At 45.2% G+C, this 26388-nt stretch overlaps 1 protein-coding gene across 2 annotated transcripts in view; it reads right to left on the reverse strand.

Annotated features, from left to right (window-relative positions):
• LOC137368229 (dedicator of cytokinesis protein 2-like) overlaps positions 1-26388 on the reverse strand; it is a 1222644-nt gene that overhangs the window by 923307 nt on the left and 272949 nt on the right. For both annotated transcript variants that reach the window (XM_068028710.1, XM_068028709.1), the window contains exons 12-14: positions 21460-21539; positions 15787-15912; positions 2372-2496 (exon numbers count right to left, since the gene is read on the reverse strand). In XM_068028710.1, the coding sequence (XP_067884811.1) occupies positions 2372-2496; positions 15787-15912; positions 21460-21539 (331 nt within the window). The remainder of the gene's footprint in view (positions 1-2371; positions 2497-15786; positions 15913-21459; positions 21540-26388) is intronic.

Raw genomic sequence — 26388 nt, forward strand, 5'->3', positions numbered from 1 at the left:
GGTTAAGTACATAGTACACTTGGTAGTAAGTAATATTCCAGGAGATGTCCATGGATTTTATACAGGCAGCGGGGGCAATGACGCCGGTCTAGAAAGGCGAGGGGAGCCCAGCCTGGGCCATTACGGGGGACTCTTGGCCACATTTTACAGCGGTCAGGCAATTAACTGCCCAGTGCTGGGGTCCCCATTACTTTAAGGACAGGGATCCCGCCTCCAAGAGCTACCAGCCAATCAGAGGGCTAGCAGCACCATCAGTAGCAATGGCCACTGCTGCTACTGCAGTAGGCCCGGGACCAGCAGCAGCACTGGAGCCCAGGAGTGCCGGTAAATGTTAGCGCAGGAATGGCCTTTGCCACCAGTGGCCCTCCGTGGGCAACAGATTGCCCAAGAAGGAAGGCCCCCCCGACTCAGCCCCCACGGCAGGGCTCCCACCAGCCACTGGTAAAATACCAGCAGTATTGATGTCAGGAAGGCAACGGGCACTGTACCCTCCCGCCTTCTCTCACTATTTTATGGTCCCTATGGCACACTGTCCATATCTCGAGGGCTGGCAAAATTCAGCCCTTGGAGACATTGCCCCTTTGGCGTTGAACTAAATGCTAGACCAGAGATAAATGGAAAAAAGAAAGCAAATGTAAACATCTAAAATGTAAACCCATAGCACTTAAGGGGAAGCTAGATAAGTAAATGAGGGAGAAAGGAACAGAAGGATATGCTGATTGGATTAGACCAGATGGGCTGAATGGCCTGTTCCTAAGCTGTAAAATATATACAATGCTATATAAATGGGCAGAAAATGAGAGTACACATCAGGTCCCTCAGGATCAGAAAAGAGAGCAGGCAAGTTAACCTTTCGAGCAGAGATCATTCATCAGAATTCTCCAATGCCGCCAGAGGGGAGGCGGTGGTGTAGTGGTATTATCACTGGACTAGTAACCCAGAGACCCAGGATACTGATCTGGAGACATGGGTTCGAATCCCACCACAGCAGAAGGTGGAATTTGAATTTAATTAATAAATCTGCAATTAAAAGCTAGTCTAATGATGGCCATGAAACCATTGTCAATTGTTGTAAAAACCCATCTGTCTCACTAATGTCCTTTAGGGAAGGAAATCTGCTGTCCGTACCTGGTCTGGCCTACATGTGACTCCATACCCACAGCAAAGTGGTTAACTCTTACACGCCCTCTGAAATGGCCTAACAAGCTACTCAGTTGAGCTGACCCGCTACGAAGTCAATAAAAAGAAATGAAACTGGATGGACCACCCGGCATCGACCTAGGCAGCGGAAACAACAACAGCAGACCCTGCAAAGTCCTCTTTACTAACATCTAGGGGCTTGTGCCAAAGTTGGGAGAGCTGTCCCACAGACTAGTCAAGCAACAGCCTGACACAGTCATACTCACGGAATCATACCTTACAGACAATGTCCCAGACACTGCAATCACTATCCCTGGGTCTGTCCTGCCGGTGGCAGAGGTGGCAGGACAATGGTCTACAGTATGGAGGGAGTTGCTCTGGGAGTCCTCAACATCAACTCTGAACCTCATGAAGTCTCATGGCATCAGGTCAAACATGGGCAAGGTAACCTCCTACTGATTACCACCTACCACCTTCGCTCAGCTGATGAGTCGGTACTCCTCCATGTTGAACACCACTTGGATGAAGCACTGAGGGTGGCAAGGGCACAAAATGTACTCTGGGTGGGGGACTTCAATGTCCATCACCAAGAGTGGCTGGGTAGCACCACTACTGACCAAGCGGGCCATGTCCTAAAGGACATATCTGCTAGACTTGGTATGCAGCAGGCGGTGAGAAAACCAACAAGAGGAGAAAACATACTTGACCTTGTTCTCACCAGTCTGCCTGCCACAGATGCTTCTGTCCATGACTGTATTGGTAGAAGTGACCACTGCACAGTCCTTGTGGAGACAAACCCTAACCCGTGACCTCTACCACCTCGAAGCACCAGAGCAGCAGATGCATGGGAACATCACGACCTGCAAGTTCCCGTCCAAGTCACACACCATCCTGACTTGGAACTATATCGTCGTTCCTTCACTGTCGCTGGGTCAAAATCCAGGAACTCCCTTCCTAACAGCACTGTGGGTGTACCTACCCCACATTGACTGCAGCGGTTCAAGAAGGCAGCTCACCACCACCTTCTCAAGGGCAATTAGGGATGGGCAATAAATGCTGACATAGCCAGTGACACCCACTTCCCATGAATGAATAAAAAAAGAGTTATAATTCCAGCATTTTCCCATTTGATTCCTGACAATTGGAGCTGGGAATCTCAACCCCACTTCCTCATTCCTAAGATCTAACAGCAGTATGGAGCAAACAGCTCGAGCACTTCTATGTATCTTACCTGGATTACATCTCCTTTCTCATCGCAGACGCACATCGTAACCTCAACGTTCTTCTGAGTGGTCTTGTTCTGTTTATCAAACTCTCCTTGAGCCAGAGTGACATAAATATCGTTCCGGACATCACCTGGATTTTGGAAAAGAAAAACAAGGTTTCCCCATTGAATCTTTGTGATTCTCCAGTCAATCAGAGGAACAGCTACACAACCGAAATGCCACTGTTCAGAGAATTTCTTTAAACAATATTCCCATCTGCCTATTCAAATGAATACTAAAAGTTGTAAAAGAAGAAGAGGGAAAGTCTTGTATTTATACAGCACTTTTCACAACCACAGGATGTTCCAAAGTGTTTTACAGCCAATGAAGTACTTTTGAAATGTAGAAATTTAAATACAATGTAGAAAATGCATCAGACAATTTGCACACAGCAAGCTCCCCAGAAACAGCAATGGGAGAATAACGAGATAATCTGTTTTATTGATGCTGGTTGAGGAATAAACATTGATCAGGACACTTGGGAGAGCGCCCCAAATCTTCTTTCAATAGTCCCATGGGATCTTTTATGTCCAACTAAGAGGGAAGACAGAATCTCATTTTTTAACGTCTCCTCTGAAAGACGGCACCTCTGACAGTGCAGCACTGGGAGTGTCAGCCTACATTATGTGCTCAAGCCTCAGAAGCACGGCTTGAACCCACAACCTTCTGATTAATTGGCGAGATTGAGCCATGGCTGACATCCAAATAATGAGGAGACAGCAGGAACTGGAAAGATCAAACAGTCACAGGCTGTCCTATTTTCAAACCTATCTTGAACACAAAATAGAATAGTTCCCGACAGCAAGTAGTGACTATCCAGCACTTTAAATTTCCTTTTTCTGGGGTCGTTCAGCTCTTCAGAATAGTATAGTAGTCTAAGAGTCAGCACAGCTGGTTTTCTGTGTTGACTGCTGACAGCTTCCACTTTTATCAGCTTGAGCACACTGATAAAAGACCACTCTACCCATGCAAATGGGAAGCTAACAGTTTTTACAAAAGATCTTTGCCGTTTATCCCCTTCTTGAGATGTTGGTTAACGCTTGGACAACAGAAAAGGGTGGGTACATGTGATTAGAATGATTTTTCTCTTGTGGAGGGCATAACAGCAATAGGGGTCAAGTTGGGCTGAATGGCCTGTTATCTTATCAGTTCTATGTATCCACAACTTATCCTCTGACATGTCACCTAAATGGTTGTGTTTTCTTTTGTATATTTGCACTCTTCCCCTTGAAGCAGTGCAAAGGTTCACAGGCCACAATGTGATTGCTTCTTTCTGGAACAAACTTGTTACCACCTGACCTGTCACCCACAGTGGAGGAGTTCCACAACCCACACAATGAGGGAGAGGGAGGTGGTGGAACCATCCATGCTCCCTGGACACGATAATTCACGAGATATCTACCCAGAGTTTAGGGCCAACTTCCAGTCTCCACTCTCTGGGACTGTCTGGAAAAGGGTTTGAACCGCAACCACCCACCCCACCCCGGCCCCCACACCGACTGGAGTAGATGCAGAAATGTTACCACGAAACCAAAGGCTCACTCCACCCAAAAGGTTACTTGTTACTTTTCAGCCCAGACAATGAGTACTAATAATTTATTCATTTGTCACAGGTCAACTGAGGTGAATTGAGTTCACCTAGGTAGGGAATTTTGTTAGGAGCCCACATGCTACTGCTCTTTGATTCCCGAACATTTCTACTCTTCTCATCTCAAGCGGGTAACTCTCCCTTGGGTAAGTTTCTCCATTTTGTCCCAGTGGCTGTTTTTCACAAGTAAGCACAGATATCGAGTGTTTGGCTCTTCAACTAAAGTTGGAATCACAGCCAAACCTAATCTGATGTCAACAGCGAAGAGGTAAGGGTATGTCCTTAACACTGTCCTAGCTGATTCCATTAACTCAGCAGAGTGTAAGTGGTTAAGGGCAGTAGAGAAGCTTTCCTACAGCTCTGCAGCATTCTACCTGCTTAGCTGGGCTGCCTAATGTGATAGAAAGGAGGCCTAATCACAATCTAAATAAAATCAATCAAATTTCATAACTTGAATCAGTTTATAATGATATGAAAATTGCGTCCTAATTACATAGCAACTTATCAAATCAAACCAGCACAAAGTGCTTAACACCCAATAAATTACTTTTCAAGGCATCACTGTAGGTCAGTGGTACCATTCGAGAGACTTGAGTACATAAACCAAACTGGCACTCCTTGTGCAGCACTGAGGGAGTGCTGCAATGTCAGAGGTGCCGTCTTTCAGATAAACTGAGGCAACGTCTACCCTCAGGTGAACGTGACAGATCCCACGGCACTATTTTGAAGAGGAGCAGGGGAGATCCCTCCAGTGTCCTGGCCAATATTTATTCCTCAGCCTACAACACAAAAACGAATGATCAGACCATTCCACATTGCTGCTTGTGGAAGACGGCTGGGCACAAATTGGCTGCCGCATTTCCTACCCTACAGCAGTGATCAAACGTACTTTGTTGGCTGTAAAGTGCTTTGGAGCATAAATAAAAGCAGAAAGCACTGGAAATACTCAGCAGGTCTGGCAGCATATGTGGAGAGAGAAACAGAGTTAACGTTTCAGGTCTGTAACCTTTCATCATCATGAGTCTTAGTTCTGATTTCCAGCATCCGCAGTATTTTGCTTTTATTTGAGTGCTTTGGGGCATAGATTGTGAAAGGCGTTATAGAAATGCAAGTTCTTTCTTTCTTAAAGGGCAGTCATTGTGGTTATGTAAGAATATATGACAACCATTTTGAGCAGAGCAAGGCCCCACAAACAGCAATGAGATGATTGGCCAGTTTGATTGTGTTGACCGAGGGAAGAACGTTTGACTCGATATAGTGAGAGCTCCCTGCTCTTGAATACTGGATCACTGACGCCTCCAAAAAAGAGTACATGGACCTTGCTTTTCACACCTTACGGCACCTCTCTCTGTGGTTTGCTGGAGTGCCAGGCAGATTTATGTGATCAAATCTCTGCTGTGGAACTTGAACCTTCTGACCTAGAGATGAGAATGTTACTAACCAACTTCGATGAAGCAGCAGCTGGATTTAATATTGGGAATTTTTTTTTTTTTACTCGTTTTTATTTATCTTTAGGCAGAATTAATTTCACAGTTGAGGAAATTTCAGAAATAAAGGAAAATTTCAAACCCATTTTTAAAAGTCAGAGACAATCAATGACATGACAGGTAGACAGTCGATCAAAGCAATTACTCTGTTTTCCACTTCAGATGTTGGCCCTTAGTCCTTTATCGTTTTAGGATCGTTAATGTCCTGTTACTTTGTGATTATTATGATGTAATACACCCGCCTTATGACCTCTTGTCACATTGTGCAACCAGCCGTTTTTCATGTATTTCACCAATCTAAAGTTGCATTATTGGACAACTGCAGCATCGTTTGTTGAGTCTTGTTAATATTGCTTTAAAGGTACCTTTGACAGGGGTTTTTCCAAGTGCATCGCTGCTTGGAACAGATCGGAATCACTCTGTGCTGAGCTCAGTTCAGCTGTCACTTGTGATAAATATTCTTGTGCTATATTCGACTGCACTTCACGCATCAGTAACACAGATTTTATTTTCTCCTTGACCATTTCTGTTCTGCTTTACCTCTTTACCCATCCTCATGACTAAGGTCAGCGCATGTGGACAGGTAGTAAACCGGATGGCAAGATGGCTACAAAACGGAGGGGCTAAGGGTCGTTCCTCAGGTCCAGAAGCTGGGACGTGGTGCTCCACCGGGAGTGGTGCTGGGAGCACTGTTTAACTTAATGATTTGGACTCAGAAACGGAAGTACAATATCAAAATTTGCAGATGACTCTAAATTGGGGGGTATAGTTAATGAGGAGGACTGCCAGCAAAGTACAGAATGATAATGTAAATGGATAATTAATTTCAGTATGTATAAACGTAAGGTAAAATAAATATGAGCTGACATACTCCTTGAAAAATAAAAGCCCAAATTGGGCAGAGGTGCTGAAGGATCTGAGGGTACAGATACAAACATCACATAAACACCCGTTGAGCATTATCCTTTGCTTCTTAACTGCTCTCTGAAGTGGCCGAGCAAGCCATTTAGTTCAAGGGCAATTAAGGATGGGCAACAAATGCTGACCACATCCCATGAAAAGAATAAAACAAAGATGGGCCAAATATCCTTCTGTGCTATAAATTTCTAGGATTAATAAAGGTTTAGCATAACTTTCCTGCTTTTGTACTCTCTGCCTCGAATTATAAAGGCAAAATTCTCCTTTTTTTAAAAAATAGCTTTCTCAGCTTGTCCTGTCACCTTCAAAGGTATCTGCATCCCCAGGTCTCTCCTTTCAGTTTCTACAATTCAATTCATACTACCTGAGATAGAATAGCCGAGATGCATTTCAGGCGAAGTTAGGTAAATTCATCAGGAGAAAGGATTGGAAGCATATGTTGATAGGATGAGATGAAGTAAGGTGGGAAGAGGCTTGTGTGCAGCATTAACGTGATGATCAAAATAAACGGCTGAAGGTACTGAATACAACAGAGGCTACGGGCCCTGACAATATCCCAGCTGTAGTACTGAAGACTTGTACTCCAGAACTAGCAGCGCCCTTATCCAAGCTATTCCAGTACAGCGACAACACTGGCATCTATCTGACAATGTGGAAAATTGCCTAGTTGTGTCTTGTCCACAAAAAGCAGACAAATCCAACCGGCCAATTGCCACCCCATCAGTCTACTCTCAATCATCAGCAAAGTGATGGAAGGTGTCATAGATAGTGCTATTAAGCAGCACTTAGCAATAACCTGCTCACCAATGCTGATTGGGTTCCACCAGGACCACTCCTGAGTTCATTACAACATTGGTCCAAACATGAATGAAATAGCTGCATTTCAGAGGTGAGGCGAGAGTTGACTGCTCTTGACATCAAGGCAACATTTGATGGAATTTGGCATCAAGAAACCTCAGCAAAATTAAAGACAATAGGAATCGGGAGGAAAACTCTCCACTGGTTGGCGTCATACCTAGCACAAAGGAAGATGGTTGTAGTTGTTGGAGGTCAATCATCTCAGCTCCAGGTCATCACTGCATGAGTTCCTCAGGGTAGTGTCCTAGGCCCAACCATCTTCAGCTGCTTCATCAATGACCTTCCCTCCGTCATAAGGTCAGAAGTGGGGATGTTCGCTGATTATTGCACAAAGTTCAGTATCATTCTCAACTCCTCACATGCTGATGCAAGCAAGACCTGGACAACAATCAGGCTTGGGCTGACAAGTGGCAAGTTGCATTCATGCCACACAAATGCCAGGCAATGACCATCTCCAACGAGGGAGAATCCAGCCATTTCCTTTTGATATTCAACAGGATTACGATCGCTGAATCCTCTACCATTAACATCCTGGGCATTACCATTGACAAGAAACTTAACTGGACTAGCCATATAAATGCTGTGGTTACAAGAGCAGGTCAGAGGCTGGGAACTATGGCAAGTAACTCACCTTCTGACTTCCACCATCCACAAGCCACAACTCAGGAGTTTGATGGAATCCTTCACTGTCACTGGAACAAAATCCTGGAATTCCCTTCCTAACAGCACTGTTGGTGTGCCTACACATGAGGACTGCAGTAGTTCAAGAAGGCAGCTCACCACCACCTTCTCAAGGGCAATTAGGGATGGGCAACAAATGCTGGCCTTGCCAGTGACGCTCACATCCCATGAACGGATAAAAAAAAGCATCAATATGTTAGGATCAATGGCCTGTTTCTATTCTGTAAATGCGATGTAATTCTCTTCTCAAGGCATGGTTCCCTGGGCTGTGGTATGGCTTCAGTAACTTGCTCAGGTAGTTATTCACAAAGCGTGAATATCAATACGAAATTCTCTCGCTCAAAATGCTGTGGCCTCTTTGTCGATCAGAGTTTTCAAGACTGAGATAGAAAGAATTTTGTTCAGTAACGACATCATGGTGATGGAACCAAGGCAGGTAAACGGAGTTGAGGTATAGATCAGCCATAATCTAATTGGAGAGTAGGTTCAAGGACTTGAATGGCCGACTACTGTTCCTTTGGTTTTACGCTTCTCTTGATGTAAAGCCAAGGTATTGTAAGTCTACGCACTTTCTTACATGGAGGAATAACACAACTGAGTCTGATTCCCTCCTCATCTAATTCCACAGAAGGTGAACTTTCATAGAAAGATACAGCACTGAAACAGGCCCTTCGGCCCACCAAGTCTGTGCCAACCAACAACCACCCATTTATATTAATCCTACATTACTCCAATATTCCCTACCACATCCCCACCATTCTCCCACCACCTACCGACACGAGGGGCAATTTACAATCACCAATTTACCTATCAACCTGCAAGTCTTTGGCAGTGGAGAAAACCAGAGCACCCGATGGAAACCCAAGTGGTCACAGAGAGAGCTTGCAAACTCCGCACAGGCAGTACCCAGAACCGACCTGGGTTGCTGGAGCTGTGAGGCTGCGGTGCTAACCACCGCGTCGCTCTTTCAGTTTGAAAATGATTGAAAGCTGGCTGAAAGTTTCCCTCAGGAAGGATCCTAAGCCGTTCCCCTCAATAATAAGTACACCATTTTGGATATGGTCGGGGGGGACGACCTACCAGGGGAAAGCCACAGCGGCCAGGTCTCTGGCACTGAGCTTGGCTCTGTGGCTCAGAAGGGAAGGGGGGAGAATAGGAGAGCGATAGTGATAGGAGATTCAATAGTTAGAGGAACAGACAGGAGATTCTGTGGTCGCGAACGAGACTCCCGGATGGTATGTTGCCTCCCGGGTGCCAGGGTCAGGGATGTCTCGATCGAGTCTACAGGATTCTTAAGGGGGACGGGGAGCAGCCAGAAGTCATGGTACACATCGGTACCAATGACATAGCTAGGAAAAGGGATGAGGACCTGAAAAGCGAATATAGGGAGTTAGGTTGGAAGCTGAAAGGCAGGACGAGCAGAGTAGTAATCTCAGGATTGTTACCAGTGCCACGTGCTAGTGAGGCTAGAAACAGAGAGCGAGTGCAGCTGAACACGTGGCTACAGAACTGGTGTAGGAGGGAGGGCTTCAGATATGTGGATCATTCGGATACCTTCTGGGGAAGGTGGGACCTGTACAAGAAGGACGGGTTGCATCTGAACTGGAGGGGCACCAATATCCTGGGTGGGAGGTTTGCTAGAGCTCTTCGGGAGGGTTTAAACTAGTTTGGCAGGGGGATGGGAACCGGAGCTGCGGATCAGTGGATGAGGTAGCTGTTGAACAGGCAGATACAGAGTGCAGAGTCTATGAGGAAGGTTGGACAGTTGACAGGGCAAAGTTGCAGTCAGTATGATGGGTTGAAGTGTGTCTATTTTAACGCAAGAAGTGTCAGGAATAAGGATGATGAACTGAGAGCATGGATCAGTACTTGGAGCTATGACGTTGTGACCATTACAGAGACTTGGATATCACAGGGGCAGGAATGGATGTTGGATGTTCCGGAGTTTAGATGTTTCAAAAGGAATAGGGAGGGAGGTGAAAGAGGTGGGGGATTGGCATTGCTAATCAGGGGTAGTATCACAGCTGCAGAAAGGGAGGTCGTCGAGGAGGGTTTGTCTACTGAGTCATTATGGGTGGAAGTCAGAAACAGGAAAGGAGCAGTCACTTTGTTGGGAGTTTTCTATAGACCCCCCAATAGCAGCAGAGACATGGAGGAACAGATTGGGAGGCAGATATTGGAAAGATGCAGAAGTAACAGGGTTGTTGTCATGGGTGACTTCAACTTCCCTAATATTGATTGGAACCTCCTTAGTGCAAATAGTTTGGATGGAGCAGATTTTGTCAGGTGTGTCCAGGAAGGTTTCCTGACTCAATATGTAGATAGGCCGACTAGAGGGGAGGCTATGTTGGATTTGGTGCTCGGCAACGCACCAGGCCAGGTGGCAGATCTATCGGTGGGAGAGCATTTCGGTGATAGTGATCACAACTCCCTGACCTTTACTATAGTCATGGAGAGGGATAGGAGCAGACGGGATGGGAAAATATTTAATTGGGGGAGGGGGAATTACAATGCTATTAGGCAGGAACTGGGGAGCATAAATTGGGAACAGATGTTCTCAGGGAAATGCACGACAGAAATGTGAAGGTTGTTTAGGGAGCACTTGCTGCGACTGCTGGATAGGTTTGTCCCAATGAGGCAAGGAAAGGATGGTAGGGTGAAGGAACCTTGGATGACAAGAGATGTGGAACAGCTAGTCAAGAGGAAGAAGGAAGCTTACTTAAGGTTGAGGAAGCAAGGATCAGACAGGGCTCTAGAGGGTTACAAGGTAGCCAGGAAGGAACTGAAGAATGACATTTTTTTTTAAAATTCGTTCATGGGATGTGGGTGTGCCCATCCCTAATTGCCTTTGAGTAGATGGTGGTGAGCTGCCTTCTTGAACCACTGCAGTCCATGTGGGGTAGGTACACCCACTGTGATTGACTGCGTAGCGGTTAGATACAACTGAGTGGCTTGCTAGGCCATTTCAGAGGGCATGTTAGAGTCACCCACATTGCTGTGGGTCTGGAGTCACATGTAGACCAGACCAGGTAAGGACAGCAGATTTCCTTCCCTAAAGGCCATTAGTGAACCAGATGGGTTTTTACAACAATCGACAATGGTTTCATGGCCATCATTAGACTAGCTTTAAATTCCAGATTTATTAATTGAATTCAAATTCCACCTTCTGCTATGGTGGGATTTGAACCTATATCCCCAGAGCAATACACTGGGTCTCTGGGTTACTAGTCCAGTGACAATACCACTATGCCACCGCCTCCCCGGAGAGCTAGAAGGGGACATGAAAAAGTCTTGGCGGGAAGGATTAAGGAAAATCCCAAGGCGTTCTACACTTATGTGAGGAACAAGAGGATGGCAAGAGTGAGGGTAGGGCCAATCAGGGATAGTGGAGGGAACTTGTGCCTGGAGTTGGAGGAGGTAGGGGAGGTCCTTAATGAATACTTTGCTTCAGTATTCACGAGTGAGAGGAACCTTGTCGTTTGTGAGGACAGTGTGGAACAGGCTGATATGCTCAAACAGGTTGATGTTAAGAAGGAGGATGTACTGGAAATTTTGAAAGACATGAGGATAGATAAGTCCCCGGGGCCAGACGGGATATACCCAAGGTTTTTACGGGAAGCGAGGGAAGAGATTGCCGCGCCTTTGGCGATGATCTTTGCGTCCTCACTGTCCACTGGAGTAGTACCAGATGATTGGAGGGTGGCAAATGTTATTCCCTTGTTCAAGAAAGGGAATAGGGGTAACCCTGGGAATTACAGACCAGTCAGTCTTACGTCAGTGGTGGGCAAATTATTGGAGAGGATTCTGACAGACAGGATTTATGATTATTTGGAAAAGCATAGTTTGATTAGAGACAGTCAGCATGGCTTTGTGAGGGGCAGGTCATGCCTCACAAGCCTTATTGAATTCTTTGAGGATGTGACAAAACACATTGATGAAGGAAGAGCAGTGGATGTGGTGTATATGGATTTTAGCATGGCGTTTGACAAGGTTCCCCATGGTAGGCTCATTCAGAAAGTAAGGAGGCATGGAATACAGGGAAATTTGGCTGTCTGGATACAGAATTGGCTGGCCCATAGAAGACAGAGGGTGGTAGTAGATGGAAAGTATTCAGCCTGGAGCTTGGTGACCAGTGGTGTTCCGCAGGGATCAGTTCTGGGACCTCTGCTCTTTGTGATTTTTATAAATGACTTGGATGAGGAAGTGGAAGGCTGGGTTCACAAGTTTGCCGATGACACGAAGGTTGCTGGAGTTGTGGATAGTGTGGAGGGCTGTTGTGGGTTGCAACGGGACATTGACAGGATGCAGAGCTGGGCTGACAAGTTGCAGATGGAGTTCAACCTGGAAAAGTGTGAAGTGATTCATTTTGGAAGGTCGAATTTGAATGCAGAATACAGGCTTGAAGACAGGATTCTTGGCAGTGTGGAGGGATCTTGGGGTCCATGTCCATAGATCCCTCAAAGTTGCCACCCAAGTTGATAGGGTTGTTAAGAAGGCGTATGGGGTGTTGGCTTACATTAACAGGGGAATTGAATTTAAGAGCCATGAGGTTATGCTGCAGCTCTATAAAGCCCTGGTTAGACCACACTTGGAATATTGTGTTCAGTTCTGATCGCCTCATTATAGGAAGGATGTGGAAGCTTTAGAGAGGGTGCAGAGGAGATTTACGAGGATGCTGCCTGGACTGGAGGGCATGTCTTACGCAGAAAGATTGAGGGAGCTAGGGCTTTTCTCATTGGAGCGAAGAAGGATGAGAGGTGACTTGATAGAGGGGCACAAGATGATGAGAGGCACAGATAGAGTGGATAGCCAGAGACTTTTTCCCAGGGCGGAAAGGGCTATCACCAGGGGGCATAATTTTAAGGTGATTGGAGGAAGGTTTAGGGGAGATGTCAGAGGTAGGTTCTTTACACAGAGAGTGGTGGGTGCGTGGAATGCACTGCCAGCGGTGGTAGTAGAAGCAGATACATTAGGGACATTTAAGCAACTCTTGGATAGGTACATGGATGATAGTAGAATGAAGGGTATGTAGGTAGTTTGATCTTAGAGTAGGTTAAAGGGTCGGCACAACATCATGGGCCAAAGGGCCTGTACTGTGCTGTACTGTTCTATGTTCTATGTTCTATGTTCTATATATTGACCTTGGAAAGAGAGCAGTGTAGATTTACCAGCATGATCACCGAATCACGGAATTGTTACAGTGCAGAAGGAGGCCATTCGGCCCATTGTGTCCGCTCCACCTCTCCAAAACAGCAATTCATTCATTTCCATTTCCCCGCCTTCTCCCTGTAACCCAACACATTCTTCCTTTTCATGTAACAGTCTAATTCCGTTTTGAATATTTCAATTGAACCTACATCCATCACGTTCTCAGGCAGTGCATTCCACTCGCTGTGTGAAAAAGTATTTCCTCACGTCACATTTGCTTCTCTTACCAAATACTTTAAATCTGTGCACTCTCATTCTCTATCCTTTCACGAATGGGAACAGTTTCTCTCTATCTAATCTGTCCAGACCCCTCAAGATTTTGAATAGCTCTATCAAATCGCCTCTCAGCCTTCTCTTCTCCAAGGAATACAGTCCTAACTTCTCCAATCTATCTTCATAATTGAAGTTCCTCATCCCTGGAACCATTCTCATGAATCTTTTCTGTACTCTCTCCAATGCCCTCGCGTCTTTCCTAAAGTGCAGCGCCCAGAACTGGATGCAATATTCCAGCTGAGGCTGAACTAATGTCTTTTACCAGTTCAACATAACTTACTTGCTCTTGTACTCTATGCCTATATTAATAAAGCCCAGGATACTGTATGCTTTGTTAACCGCTCTCTCAACCTGTCGTGCCACTTTCAATGACACACGCACATATACACCCAGGTCTCTCTGCTCCTGCACCCCCTTAAGAATTGTACCCTTTATTTTATATTGTCTATGTTCTACCTACCAAAATGAATCACTTCACATTTCTCTAAATTGAACTTCATCTGCTCCCTGTTTGCCCATTCCACCAACTTGTCTATGTCCTTTTGGAGTCTACACTGTCCTCCTCACAGTTCACAATGCTTCCAAGTTTCGCATCATCTGCTACCTAATACCTGAACTCCAAGGGTTAAATTAGAAAGAAAGATTACACAAGTAGGGGTTGTAGTCCCTGAATTTAGAACGTTAAGGGGTGATTTGATTGAAGTTTTCAAGATATTAAGGGGAACAGATAGAGTGAGAAACTATTTCTGCTGATTGGGGGGTCCAGAACTAGGGAACATAGTTTAAAAATTAGAGCCATACTTTACAGGAGTGAATTTAGGAAACACTTCTCCACACAAAGGGTGGTAGAAGTTTGGAACTCTCTTCTGCAAATGGCAGTTGATGCCAGATCAATTGTTAATTTTAAATCTGAGATTGATAATAATTTGTTAACCATAGTTATTAAGGGATGATGGGACAAAGACAGGTATATGGAGTTAGGTCACAGATCAGTCACGATCTCATTGAATGGTGGGACAAGCTCCTGTTCCTCTGCTCCTATGTTCCCATTTGTCGCCCAGAGGATGCTGAGACTAATTGTAACTCTTTTGCTACCAGCCAAGGGGAGATCTACATGACTCGAGAATCTGGAATTATTCTCCTTCGAGCAGAAAAGGTTAAGGGGTGACTTAATAGAGGCATTCAAACAGGAAGGGATTTGATAGATTAAATACGGAGAAACTGTTTGCAGCAACAAGAGGATTGGCAACCAAAGATTTAAAGTGATTGGCAAATGAACAAGAAGGGAGATGAGGAGAAGTGCAAATAACCATGAGTTGTTATGATCTGGAATGTACTGCCTGAAAGGGTGGTGGAAGCAGATTCAACAATAACTTTCAAAAGGGCATCATAGAAGGAGGCCATTCAGCCCATCGTGTCTGTTCCTGCTCTTTGGTACAGCTATCCAATTAATCCCACTCCCCTGCTCTTTCCTCACAGCCCACTAATCCTTTCTCTTCAAATATTTATCCAATTCTGTTTTGAAAGTTACTATTGAATCTGCTTCTACCACCCCTTCAGGCAGCACATTCCAGATCATAATATCTCGCTGCATAATAAAATGTTTACTCATCTTCCCTTTGTTTTTTTCACTAATCATCTTAAATCTGTGTCCTCTGTTTACCAACCACTGGAAACAGTTTCTCCTTATTTACTCCAGCAAAACTGTTCCTGATTTTGCACGCCGCTATCAAATTTCCTCTTGACCTTCTCTGCTCTAAGAAACAACCCCAGTTTCTCCAGGCTCACCACATAACTGAATTGCATTTTTTATATATATACTTTAAAATGATAGTTTGAAGGGCTGCAGAATGAGCAGGGAGTGGAACAAATTGAAGCTTCGTGAGCAATGTAAAGAATGTGTAGCTAAAGCTAACAGTATTTGGTTGTATTAATAGAAGAACTAATTAACTATCCAGTCATGATGCTCCGGCTATCTTAGTGTGTGCGGCAGTCTTGATCGACCAGCTGTTCTTTTCCTGCCCATCACTTTCCTATGTCCTTTAATGGATTGCTATTTTAATGTGCAGGTATAGGTACAATGGAGTGAATGGCCTCCTTCTGTGCTGTAGGATTCTATCATTCTGTGACAAACTCATTTATTACAGACCGGGATTTAATCTGGGATAATCTTGAGAGTCTCCCTGGATCAGAAGATATCACATTCATTCATACAATCTGAATTTCATATTGAGCTGCAAACATCAGGGCATAGTTACGTTGCACGTGTATCGCAGAGCTCAAACATTTTGAGAGTGCCCTTAATTTGTTCAAAGATCATTTCTGTGCAGTCGCTCAGTATGATTAACCACATTTGCAGTTGACAAACCTGGCATGATGATCTCAGGAAATCCCATTTTCCTTGCGACCACTGTGTTTCTGTCAACCAGGTGAGGGTGGTCCTTTCGAATCTGCTTCAGATCACCTGACAGCAATTTCATGGAGACCCAAAGACCTGGGAGAAGGGTACAATTATGAAAGGTGAAAATCCCACAGGTCTGACATTCCATATATAAACATTTTCACACAAAGTTTAGTCGAAATCTGCAACGTTATCTTCCCCAAGCTTCTACCAAGCTTCCACCTGACACCTCCTCTCCTGGCAAATAATTGCAAGGATCAACCTAATGCCATCAGGACAACTAGGGATGGACAAAAAAATATGGACTTGCCAGTATTTCCTACATCCTAAAAACAAGTGAGAAACAAATGCTTATATTGAAAGGAAGAAAGAATTTATATAGTGCCTTTCATGACCTCCAGATGTCTCAAATGCTTCACAACCAATGAAGAACTTTTTGAAGTGTCGTCACTGTTAATAATGTAGGAATTGCAGTAGACAATTTGCACACAGCGCATCCCACAAACAGCAAAGAAATAAATGACTAGATAATCCGCTTTCAGGTGTTGGGTGAGGGATAAATATTGGCTAGGACACAGGGAGGTGTCCCCTTCTCTTCAAATAGTGCCATGGGGTCTTAAGGTTGATGGGCTTGGCTTCCAGTTGAGCAATGAGCGGTCTGGAGGAGACCACAGGTCCAGGATGATCTGTGCCCTGACAAGAGCAGTGGTGGGGGGGGTGGGGGGGGGGGTGGGGGGGGAGGTGGGTGAGCATGCGGACAATTTCAGGAGGGTGGCTCCAATTCTAGTGGGGATTTTTTTATTTTATTTTAGAGATACAGCACTGAAACAGGCCCTTCGGCCCACCGAGTCTGTGCCGACCATCAACCTCCCATTTATACTAATCCGACACTAATCCTATATTCCTACCACATCCCCACCTGTCCCTTTATTCCCCGACCACCTACCTATACTAGGGGCAATTTATAATGGCCAATTTACCTATCAACCTGCAAGTCTTTTGGCTGTGGGAGGAAACCGGAGCACCCGGCGAAAACCCACGCAGACACAGGGAGAACTTGCAAACTCCACACAGGCAGTACCCAGAATTGAACCCAGGTCGCTGGAGCTGTGAGGCTGCGGTGCTAACCACTGCGCCACTGTGCCGCAGTTCTGAGATTGGAGGCCTCAGAGGGGTGCAGGGGGGGTGGAAATCAGAGGCCTCAGTGGGTGGAATAGGAAGCCTATTGGGGGAGAGAACTGGAAGCCACAGGAAAGAAAACTGCAGGCCTCGGGGTGGGTTGTGGGGGCAGGGTGTAAATCAAAGACCTCAGCGGTGGGATCAGAGTCCTCGGAGGTTAGAAATTGGCCTGGGGCGAGAAATCGGAGGCTGAGGGAAGGAAATGGAAGGACTCAGAGGAATAAAGGCGGATGCCACGGGGAGAGGTGAGAAGCTTGGGGGGGTAGGGTTGGAGGACTTGCGGGGAGGTCAGAGGTCTTGAGAGAAATGAGAGGCTTTGGATGGGGGAATCAAAGTCCTCGGCACAGGAGAGATCAGAGGCCTTGGTGGGGAAGGAGGTGGAAAAACCAGAGGCTCCGGGAGGGAGATTGGAGGCCTGATGGGGTGAGGTTGGTGGCCTTGGGGCCGGTCAGAAGTCTGGGAGAGGGAGATTTTTATTTTATTTCCAAAATATACTTTATTCATAAAAATCTGTAGAAATTACATGACCAGTTTCAAACAGCACCAAGTCAAAATATAGAAACAGTGCAAAGGAGGTCCGTTTGCTTCATTACAATCATGAGTTGCCTCACAACCCTTCCATTTCACATTTGTCATGCCAATTACATTTTTACATTTTACAGCAAATGAAAATTTTCCTGATACAGTTCGAGGGGTTTCCCATGGATCCAGCCCCTCAGTTCAGCTTGGTGGGGGGACCTTACAATGTGGTCTTTCCCCATTGAGCCTTTGCTGTGGCTGCCCCAAGCTTTAGTGCGTCCCTCAGCACGTAGTCCTGGACCTTGGAATGTGCCAGTCTGCAACATTCGGTCGTGGACAACTCTTTGCGCTGGAAGACCAGCATGTTTCGGGCAGACCAAAGGGCCTCTTTCACCGAATTGATAGTCCTCCAGCAGCAGTTGATGTTTGTCTCGGTGTGCGTCCCTGGGAACAGCATGTAGAGCACAGACTCCTGTGTTACAGAGCTGCTTGGGATTAAGCTCGACAAAAACCACTGTATCTCTTTCCACACCTGCTTTGCAAAGACACATTCCAGGAGGAGGTGGGCAACCGTCGCTTCCCCACCACAGCCACCGCAGGGGCATTGCACGGAGGGGGCGAGACTCCGGGCGTGCAGGAAGGATCTGATGGGGAGGGCCCTTCTCACCACCAGCCAAGCTACATCTTGGTGCTTGTTTGAAAGTTCTGGTGATGAGGCATTCCGCCAAATGACTTTGGCGGTCTGCTCGGGGAACCATCCGACAGGATCCACCATCTCCTTTTCCCGAAGGGCCTTGAAGACATTCCGTGCAGACCACTGCCTGATGGATCGGTGGTCAAAGGTGCTTTCCCGCAGAAACTGCTCCACGAAGGATAGGTGGTATGGCACCGCCCAACTGCATGGAGCGTTCCGCGGCAATGTGACCAGGCCCATCCTTCGCAACACCGGGGACAGATAGAACCTCAGCACGTAGTGACACTTGGAGTTTGCGTACACACTATCCTAATCCCACCTCTGTTAATACTGGAAGTGGGCGGGTTGGAGTCAGATTTTTAACACTTTAATCCTCCACCCAACCCAAACCCACCTGTTTTTTGGGGTTAAAATCCCCTCCTTAATGTATCTTGCCAGCATTGAATATTGCTGAAGAACTTTCCCTCTGGAAATTAAATGCTGGTCAAAGTTTTGTTAGATGACAATTTGTAGATAGCATGCACTGAATGGACTGAATGGCCTTTGTATATTTTCAGAACAGAAAGAATGAAAGTCTCCTGGCTCATTACTGTAGATAAATAACCAGTGTGGAATGAGTTTGGGCAATGACATGAGTCTACAGCACAAAGTGTTCTCTCATCTGACGCTAATGGGCCAAAAAATAATTGAAATAGCTTTGGGCAAATTTGGCTTTACAGTAAGATAGAGTGAGCATTAGAAATTGATGAGTGGCAGTAAGTCTGGTGTTTGACCTTCTGAAAGTTTCTTCCATTTCACTCAGTGACTAAAGATTCTTAGAATATGAAGTCTGTCCTAATAGAGCATCCATGAGCAAGGTTGAAATTGCAATTTTTAAAAAGTAAAACATAGAGGGCATGAAATTGGTCTCGGTAGTGCCTGTTATTTGGGTGCTATGAGCACTGTTTGGGAGGCAAAAAGTTTTCCGCTGCATGTGTGCGTGCTTCTGCTAAGAATCATGCTGGACGCCAGCTTGGTGAAAGCGTTCGGGTTTACACAGCCATCATCCACCAGAGGTATGCAGAGCATCACGTCAATCAGTGTGCAAAGCTGATTTGACACTAGTGCTACCATTTTTGAGCTCCACACCCCAGCCAAAGTTAAGCAGCATGAAGGAGCCCCCATCACCACAACCCTGGCATTATTTAAAGGAATCATCAACTACTTTTCAGTTAGCTGATGATTGATTTCCACTAGCTGTTGTTGCAATTGCACATCGATTGTCGTAAAAACCCATCTGATTCACCAATGTCCTTTCGGGAAGGAAATCTGCCATCCTTACCTGGTCTGGCCTACATGTGACTCCAGACTCACAGCAATGTGGCTGACCCTTAACTGCCCTCTGAAATGGCCTCGCAAGCACTCAGTTCAAGGGCAATTAGGGATGGGCAACAAATGCTGGCCTTGTCAGTGACGCCCACATCCCATGAAATAATAAAAAAAGTCACTCCTCCATTCCACCTTGTCTACCAAAATCTCAGTGCAGCGTTCGATAAACTTTGGAGCGTGTGCTGTTCCATGTTGTGTCATTCCTCACTGTTTCCCAGGTCAGATTCACTTCCTGCATGACTCCCAGCACCTGCTCCAGTCACAATGTCCTTCCCCATTAAGATTTGCAGGTTAGGTTTAAGCAGTGCAGGCTAGCTTTAAATGGTGCCAGGAAGTTACACGTTTGGGCCCACTGATGAATGCAGCCAATGAACAGCAGGGTTAGCGTTAACTGCCCGTAACGATCATGCTGATCAGCAGGGAGCAGGAAGATAGCATGATGCCTGGATTTCAATCAACAGGTGGAGGCTAGTCATGCATCACAATCCCCACACACCTTTTTAGGTGATCCAATTTCCCTTCTCCTGACACATTGTAATTAGCAGTAGATGGTTATTAATAATCATATTCCCTGCATCCTTTGGGCAATGGTGACCTTGACAGCCATTGGCCGTGCCGTCCTCACCCTGCTGTGAGGGTGCAGATCAGGTTGTAGGAGGTGGCACAAAACAGCGACCACCTCCTTGTTGAAACGCAGGAGCCTCAGACACTGAAGTGGAAGTAGGAGAGGTGCTCACTAAAGACCCAAGGGTGTGGGACGTTCTATTGAGAGCCCTCCTCCTCCTCCTCCCTCTACGCAATGCTTCCTCCCTCTCCTGCCTGTGTTCCATTTACATAACATGCTGCAGCCCAAGAGGGACTGCAACTATAGTCCCCATTACTAAAGAAGGCTTTCTCCTGACAGGCCAAACAACTCCTCTGACATCCTTATCAGGATCCAGCACTAAAATACAAGAATTTAGCAAAACTCCTCCAAAAACACATCATACTTCCACTAACTCTGCACTCGCAAAGGTAAGTCAAAAGCACCTCACCTGGAAGTTGGATGGTTAGCCTTTTAAATTGTGAGAGTTGGGGTGGGAGTGATCCCTCATATAGCTGAAAGCATGTTCAGCAAGGAGTGTTTAGAAGAGAATGTTAACTGGACACGCGCGGTACAAAATGGCAGGTCTTGGTGCCAAATCAGGGTTAGAGGTCGTTTGACGTCACAATCTGCCCACTCCGCACGCTTCTGGTGCACACATAGCACACCCAGACTAATGGGAAGATGGTGGTGTACTGATAAAGTCACTGCACTGGTAATACCTTGAGGCGCAGGTTCAAATCCTACCATGGTAGCTGGTGGAATTTAAATTACATTTTTTAATTAAAAATCTGGAATTGAAAGCTCATCTCCATAATAGTGCTATAAAACTATCATTGATTATTGTAAAAGAAAACTCCATCTGGTTCACTAATGTCCCTTTGGGAAGGAAATCTGCTGTCCTTACCTGGTCTGGCCTACATGTGAATCCAGACCCACAGCTGGTAGTTGGCTCTTAACTGCCCTCTGAGATGGCCTAGCAAACCACTCAGTTGTTAAGGCAATTCGGGATGGGCAATAAATGCTGATCTTGCCAGTAATACCCACATTCCATGAAAGAATAAATAAAAAGCCTGTCAGTCAAGGCATGCGACAAGAGCCATGACGGATGTGACCAGAAATGTCGCGGCCACTTTTATCCGCTTCTGACTTCCCGAAGCACTGGAACCAGCACTGCCACAGAGCCCAATTCTGTAACCTAAACATAGCTTGAGTCTAGATAAATATTAATGAAACAGGATTTGAAAAAAATAGTGGCTTTGCTATGCTAAAGTGCTGAGGGAAAGGAATATTTTACCTTGTCCTTTGTGGTTTATGTCTTTGGCAGCAACAACCTTATGGATTAAACTGTGGAGGAAATCATTTTCAGCTGCAACTCTGCAGGGAGAGAAGAGAAAAGTTTGGAAAATAATTAAGTCTGGGAGATACTTATGGAATATTATTGCACGTTGGCAGTCGCTTGAGCACTATAATGACACAACTGACCAAACTCATTACCCTCTCAAGAAAGCCAAGGCAATCCACATCATTTCAGTTTTGTACTACAGGGAGGATTATCAAGATTTCTACTACCTGAGAGGGCACCAAGTCACCCAACTGTGAAATTGTTCTTAACATTTGTGCATGTCGACTCTGTGGTTGTGTAAGAGACAGCGTGCTGAATTTTAAATACCAGTGTAGAAAGTTCCGGAGGATCAGATGTACGGTGCACTGCGGTGAAACAGAATCTACCTTCCTTCCCTCACCCCCCTCTCCACCCCCCCACCCCCACCCCGCATTGCTGCATCTAATAGTTTGTTAAATGATTCCTGAGTTTCACTACTTCCACCACTCTGCCTAGGTCTGTCCTGAGTGGTATTCAATCTCCGGTTGAAGAAGAACTTGCTGGTATCAGTTCTAAATTTACTCTTCAAACCTGTGTTCCCTTGTCTTACTCCCACTGCTTCATAGAAAGTGGAAACCAGAGGTAATTATCTTCTTGATTAAGTATGTATTGGTCTGCTGGATTACCAGATTGCCAGATCTCCAAATGGGAAAGCATCTGGGAAATAGGGACTGCAATGTTTGAAGGTTTAAATTGGCTGGCAGAACCAAAGGGACTGGGAATCTACAGCTCATTTCAGATTTGAAAAGGGTTAATTTTAATAAGGTGGCAGAGGGGTTGAAACATATCAATTGGTCAAAACATAGGGGTATGTTTATAACTGATGCTGAGTATTAAGAAAGGGTCCAGAGGACAGTCACAAATATAGAAGCTATGTTAAACTTATGAAAAGGATATAGAGGCACTAGAGAAGGTGCAATAAGATTTATTTATTTAGAGATACAGCACTGAAACAGGCCCTTCGGCCCACCGAGTCTGTGCTGACCAACAACCACCCATTTATACTAATCCTACATTAACCCCATATTCTCCACCACATCCCCACCATTCTCCTACCACCTACCTACACTAGGGGCAATTTATAATGGCCAATTTACCTATCAACCTGCAAGTCTTTGGCTGTGGGAGGAAACCAGAGCACCCGGAGGAAACCCACGCGGTCACAGGGAGAACTTGCAAACTCTGCACAGGCAGTACCCAGAACTGAACCTGGGTCGCTGGAGCTGTGAGGCTGCGGTGCTAACCACTGCGCTACTGTGCCAAGGAAACAGCAGGACTGAGAGTTCTCAATCTATTGGGAAAGATTGAACAAGCTGGGGCTCCTTTCTCTGGAAAATAAAAGAGTGAGGGGTGACCTGATAGAGGCCTTCAAGATTATGAAACGGTTTGACAGGCTAGACATTGCAAAGATATTTCCACTTGAGAGGGAGAGCAATAAGAGTGGCCATAAAAATAAGATAGTCAACAATAAATCCAACAGGAAGTTCAGGGAAAATGTCTTCCCCAGAGAGTGGTGAGGATGTGGAACTCATTATCACATGGAGTAGTTGACACAAACAGTGTAGATGCATTTAAGGAGAAGCTAGGTATACACATTGGAGAGAAAGGAGTAGAAGGGTATGCTGATAGGGTTAGATGAAAAGGAGTGGGTGGAGTCTTACGTGGAGTATAAACACCAGATTAGAACAGTTGAGCCGAATGGCCTGTTTCTGTGCTGTGAATTCTAAGTAATTCTTTATAAGATTGATTCCCCAATCAAAGCACCTAAGCTTTTCAGATAGGTTTCAGTACTGGCTCCAACGATTTCACAGGCCTTTCTGATTCAGTGTTGTCTGTAAATTTCCATGGAAACAACTCTGGGCTGAATTTTCCCACTCTTGTGATGGCAGGCTTGGAGATGAGGAGCTGGGAAAATCGGGGGGGGGGCGGGGGGTGGGGTGCCGTGTTGGGACAGTTCCTGATACATACCCATCACCTGGGTGGACTGGGAATCGGAGATACATACCCGCCGGCCGAGCAGACTGGGAATGGGAGATGCATACCCACCAGCCGGGCAGACTGGGAATCACAGATACATACCCATCTGGGCCTGCAGCATCGAGAACCTGCCCGTCCTCCTTAATGGAATGGTGAACACAGATGTGGCCAGTTAGGAGGTAGCCTCTCAGAAGATTGCTGAGCCACTCTCACTGCCAGAAAGTGTAGGCTCAGGACCCTCATTTGGTCCCACACCAGAGTCCAAAAGCCCTCTGTTTTGGTCTATACTTCCACAGGTCTAACAGGACTGTATCCAATAAGCTCAAATGAGTCCTTAAGCTAAGTCTTCCCTGTACAGTGTACAGACAAGTCTGTTTGTTCACTGCACGTTGTGACTGATGAGGTGAACTCCAGTCAGACTGCACCTTAAGTACTGCATTCTGCGCCCAGTTCTGGTCACCCAGAGCCCTGGAGGTTATTCAGAGAACAACCATGAGACTGATCCTTCATATCAAAGGTGTGAGTCATGAGGAAGAACCTAGTCTTTTAAGCTTGGAAAGGAGAGATCTGAGAGGTGATCTTATAGAGATATATATGATTGTTAAAGCAATTAAAAAGAAAAATCCCGAAAAATACTCTGAACTAAATGGCAAAAACAGAACAAGGCGAACACAGGCTGTAGCTGATAAAAGGTAAATTTTGGACTGATATGAGGAAGTCCTTCTTCACACAGTGAGTGATCATAAGAACATAAGAAATAGGAGCAGGAGTAGACCATATGGCCCGTTTAGCCTGCTCCGCCATTCAATACGATCATGGCAGATCTTGGGCTTCAACCCCACTCACACGCCAGCATCCCATATCCCTTGATTCTCTGAGAGACCAAAAATCTTTCTGTCCCAGCCTTAAATGCATTCAACAATAGAGCATCTACAATTCTATGGGGTAAAGAATTCCAAAGATTCACAACCATTTGAGTGAAGTAATTTCTCATCTCAGTCCTAAATAATCAGCCCCTTATCCTGAGACTATTATTCCAAACTCCATTAGCCTCATCTTGCCTTTTGTATGGAACCCTATCTTTTGAAACTCCAGGTATACTACATCTACTGGTTCCCCTTTATCTACCCTACTAGTTACATCCTCAAAAAACTGCCATTCAATAAGATCATGGCTCATCTGATTAGGACCTCAACCCCATTTTCCTGCTTGCCCTCCATAACTCTTGACTCCCTTATCAATCAAAAATCTGTCTAACAGCCTTGATTATGTTCAATGACCCACCCTCATGACCCTCTGAGAGAAGAAATTTCTCTTCATCTTTGTCTTAAATGGGAGACCCCTTATTCTGAAACTGTGCCCCCTAGTTCTAGATTACCCCATGAGAGAAAACATCCTCTCAGCATCTACCCTGTCAAGCCCCCTCAAAATCTTATATGTTTCAATAAGATCACTTTTCATTCTTCTAAAGTCCAATGAGTATAGGCCCAATCTGCTCAACCTTTCCTCATAAGACAACTCCTTCATTCCAGGAATCAACCTAGTGAGCCTTCTCTGAACTGTTTCCAATGCAAGTATGCCCCTTCTTAAACAAAGAAAGCCTGTAAGGTCTTTCTGGGCAGAGGAATTAAGATTGGTCAAATGGATTATATTCCTAGCCTCTTTTTGGGACCATCCCAAATCAGGCATACTCCCCAGATAGAGAGAGAGAGAGATGCAGCAGCGAAACAGGCCCTTTGGCCCACCGAGTCCACGCTGACCATCAACCACCCATTTATACTCACCCTACATTAATCCCATTTTCCCTCTCACATCCCCACCTTGCCTCAATTCTCCTACCACCTACCTACATTAGGGGCAATTTTTACAATGGCCAATTTACCTATCAACCTGCAAGTCTTTGGCATGTGGGAGGAAACCGGAGCACCCGGAGGAAACCCTGCATCCAAGTCATTAGTGTAGATTGTAAGTTGATCACTCTCACTTAAGGTTGAAAAAGACAGTTCTCTCAGACACCTGAATTGGTCTGAACTGATCTAACTCTCCCCAAAGGAAAGGAAAGCTAAGTATATTACCATTTTCCAGATAGCCTTTTTAACAAGTTTTAGCCAGAGTATAGCAACCCAGATATTATAAGTGTCCGGCCATCTCTCCTCAATAATGTACCTCCCCACTGAACAGTGTACGGAGATGGGTTCTCAAGTTTGAGATACAGAAGACTATAAGAGACAATACGTTTTCTAAATTATCTAAAAGTTTATTAAAGAACCAAACATGCAATTCACACTTTGATAGGTAAAACAATTGCAACGTTAATAGCTCCAGGAAAAGATAGTATAATCTTATTCTAATAGAGAATCCAAGTTTTAAGTCTAAATATTGTTACAGTAAAATATTTAAGATATCCATCAATATTTAAAGCAGAATTTACCTTAAATCCCTGGATATAAAGTAGTTTAGCAAGATACCTCTGTCCCAGTTAAGGGGAGAACAATTGTCACACACCACAGCAGCTGTACTTTTACATGAGAAAAGTTGAAATGAATCCAACAATTCTAAAGCTCCACTGTGTAGTTCCAATATTTATACTGTTTCATAGGAACATAGGAGCAGAAGTAGGCCATTCAGCCCATTGAGCCTGCTCTGCCATTCAATACGATCATGGCTGATCATCCATTTCAATGCCTTTTTCCCACACTATCCTCAGATCCCTTTAAGTCATCTGTATTTGGAAATCTGTCAATCTCTGCTTTAAACAGACTCAATGATTGAGCTTCCACAGCCCTCTGGGGTAGAGAATTGCAAAGATTCACAACCCTCTGAGTAAAGAAATTTCTCCTCATCTCTATCCTAAGTGGCTTCCCC

The sequence above is a fragment of the Heterodontus francisci genome, chromosome 1, assembly GCF_036365525.1.
Source record: "Heterodontus francisci isolate sHetFra1 chromosome 1, sHetFra1.hap1, whole genome shotgun sequence".
NCBI lineage: Eukaryota > Metazoa > Chordata > Chondrichthyes > Heterodontiformes > Heterodontidae > Heterodontus > Heterodontus francisci.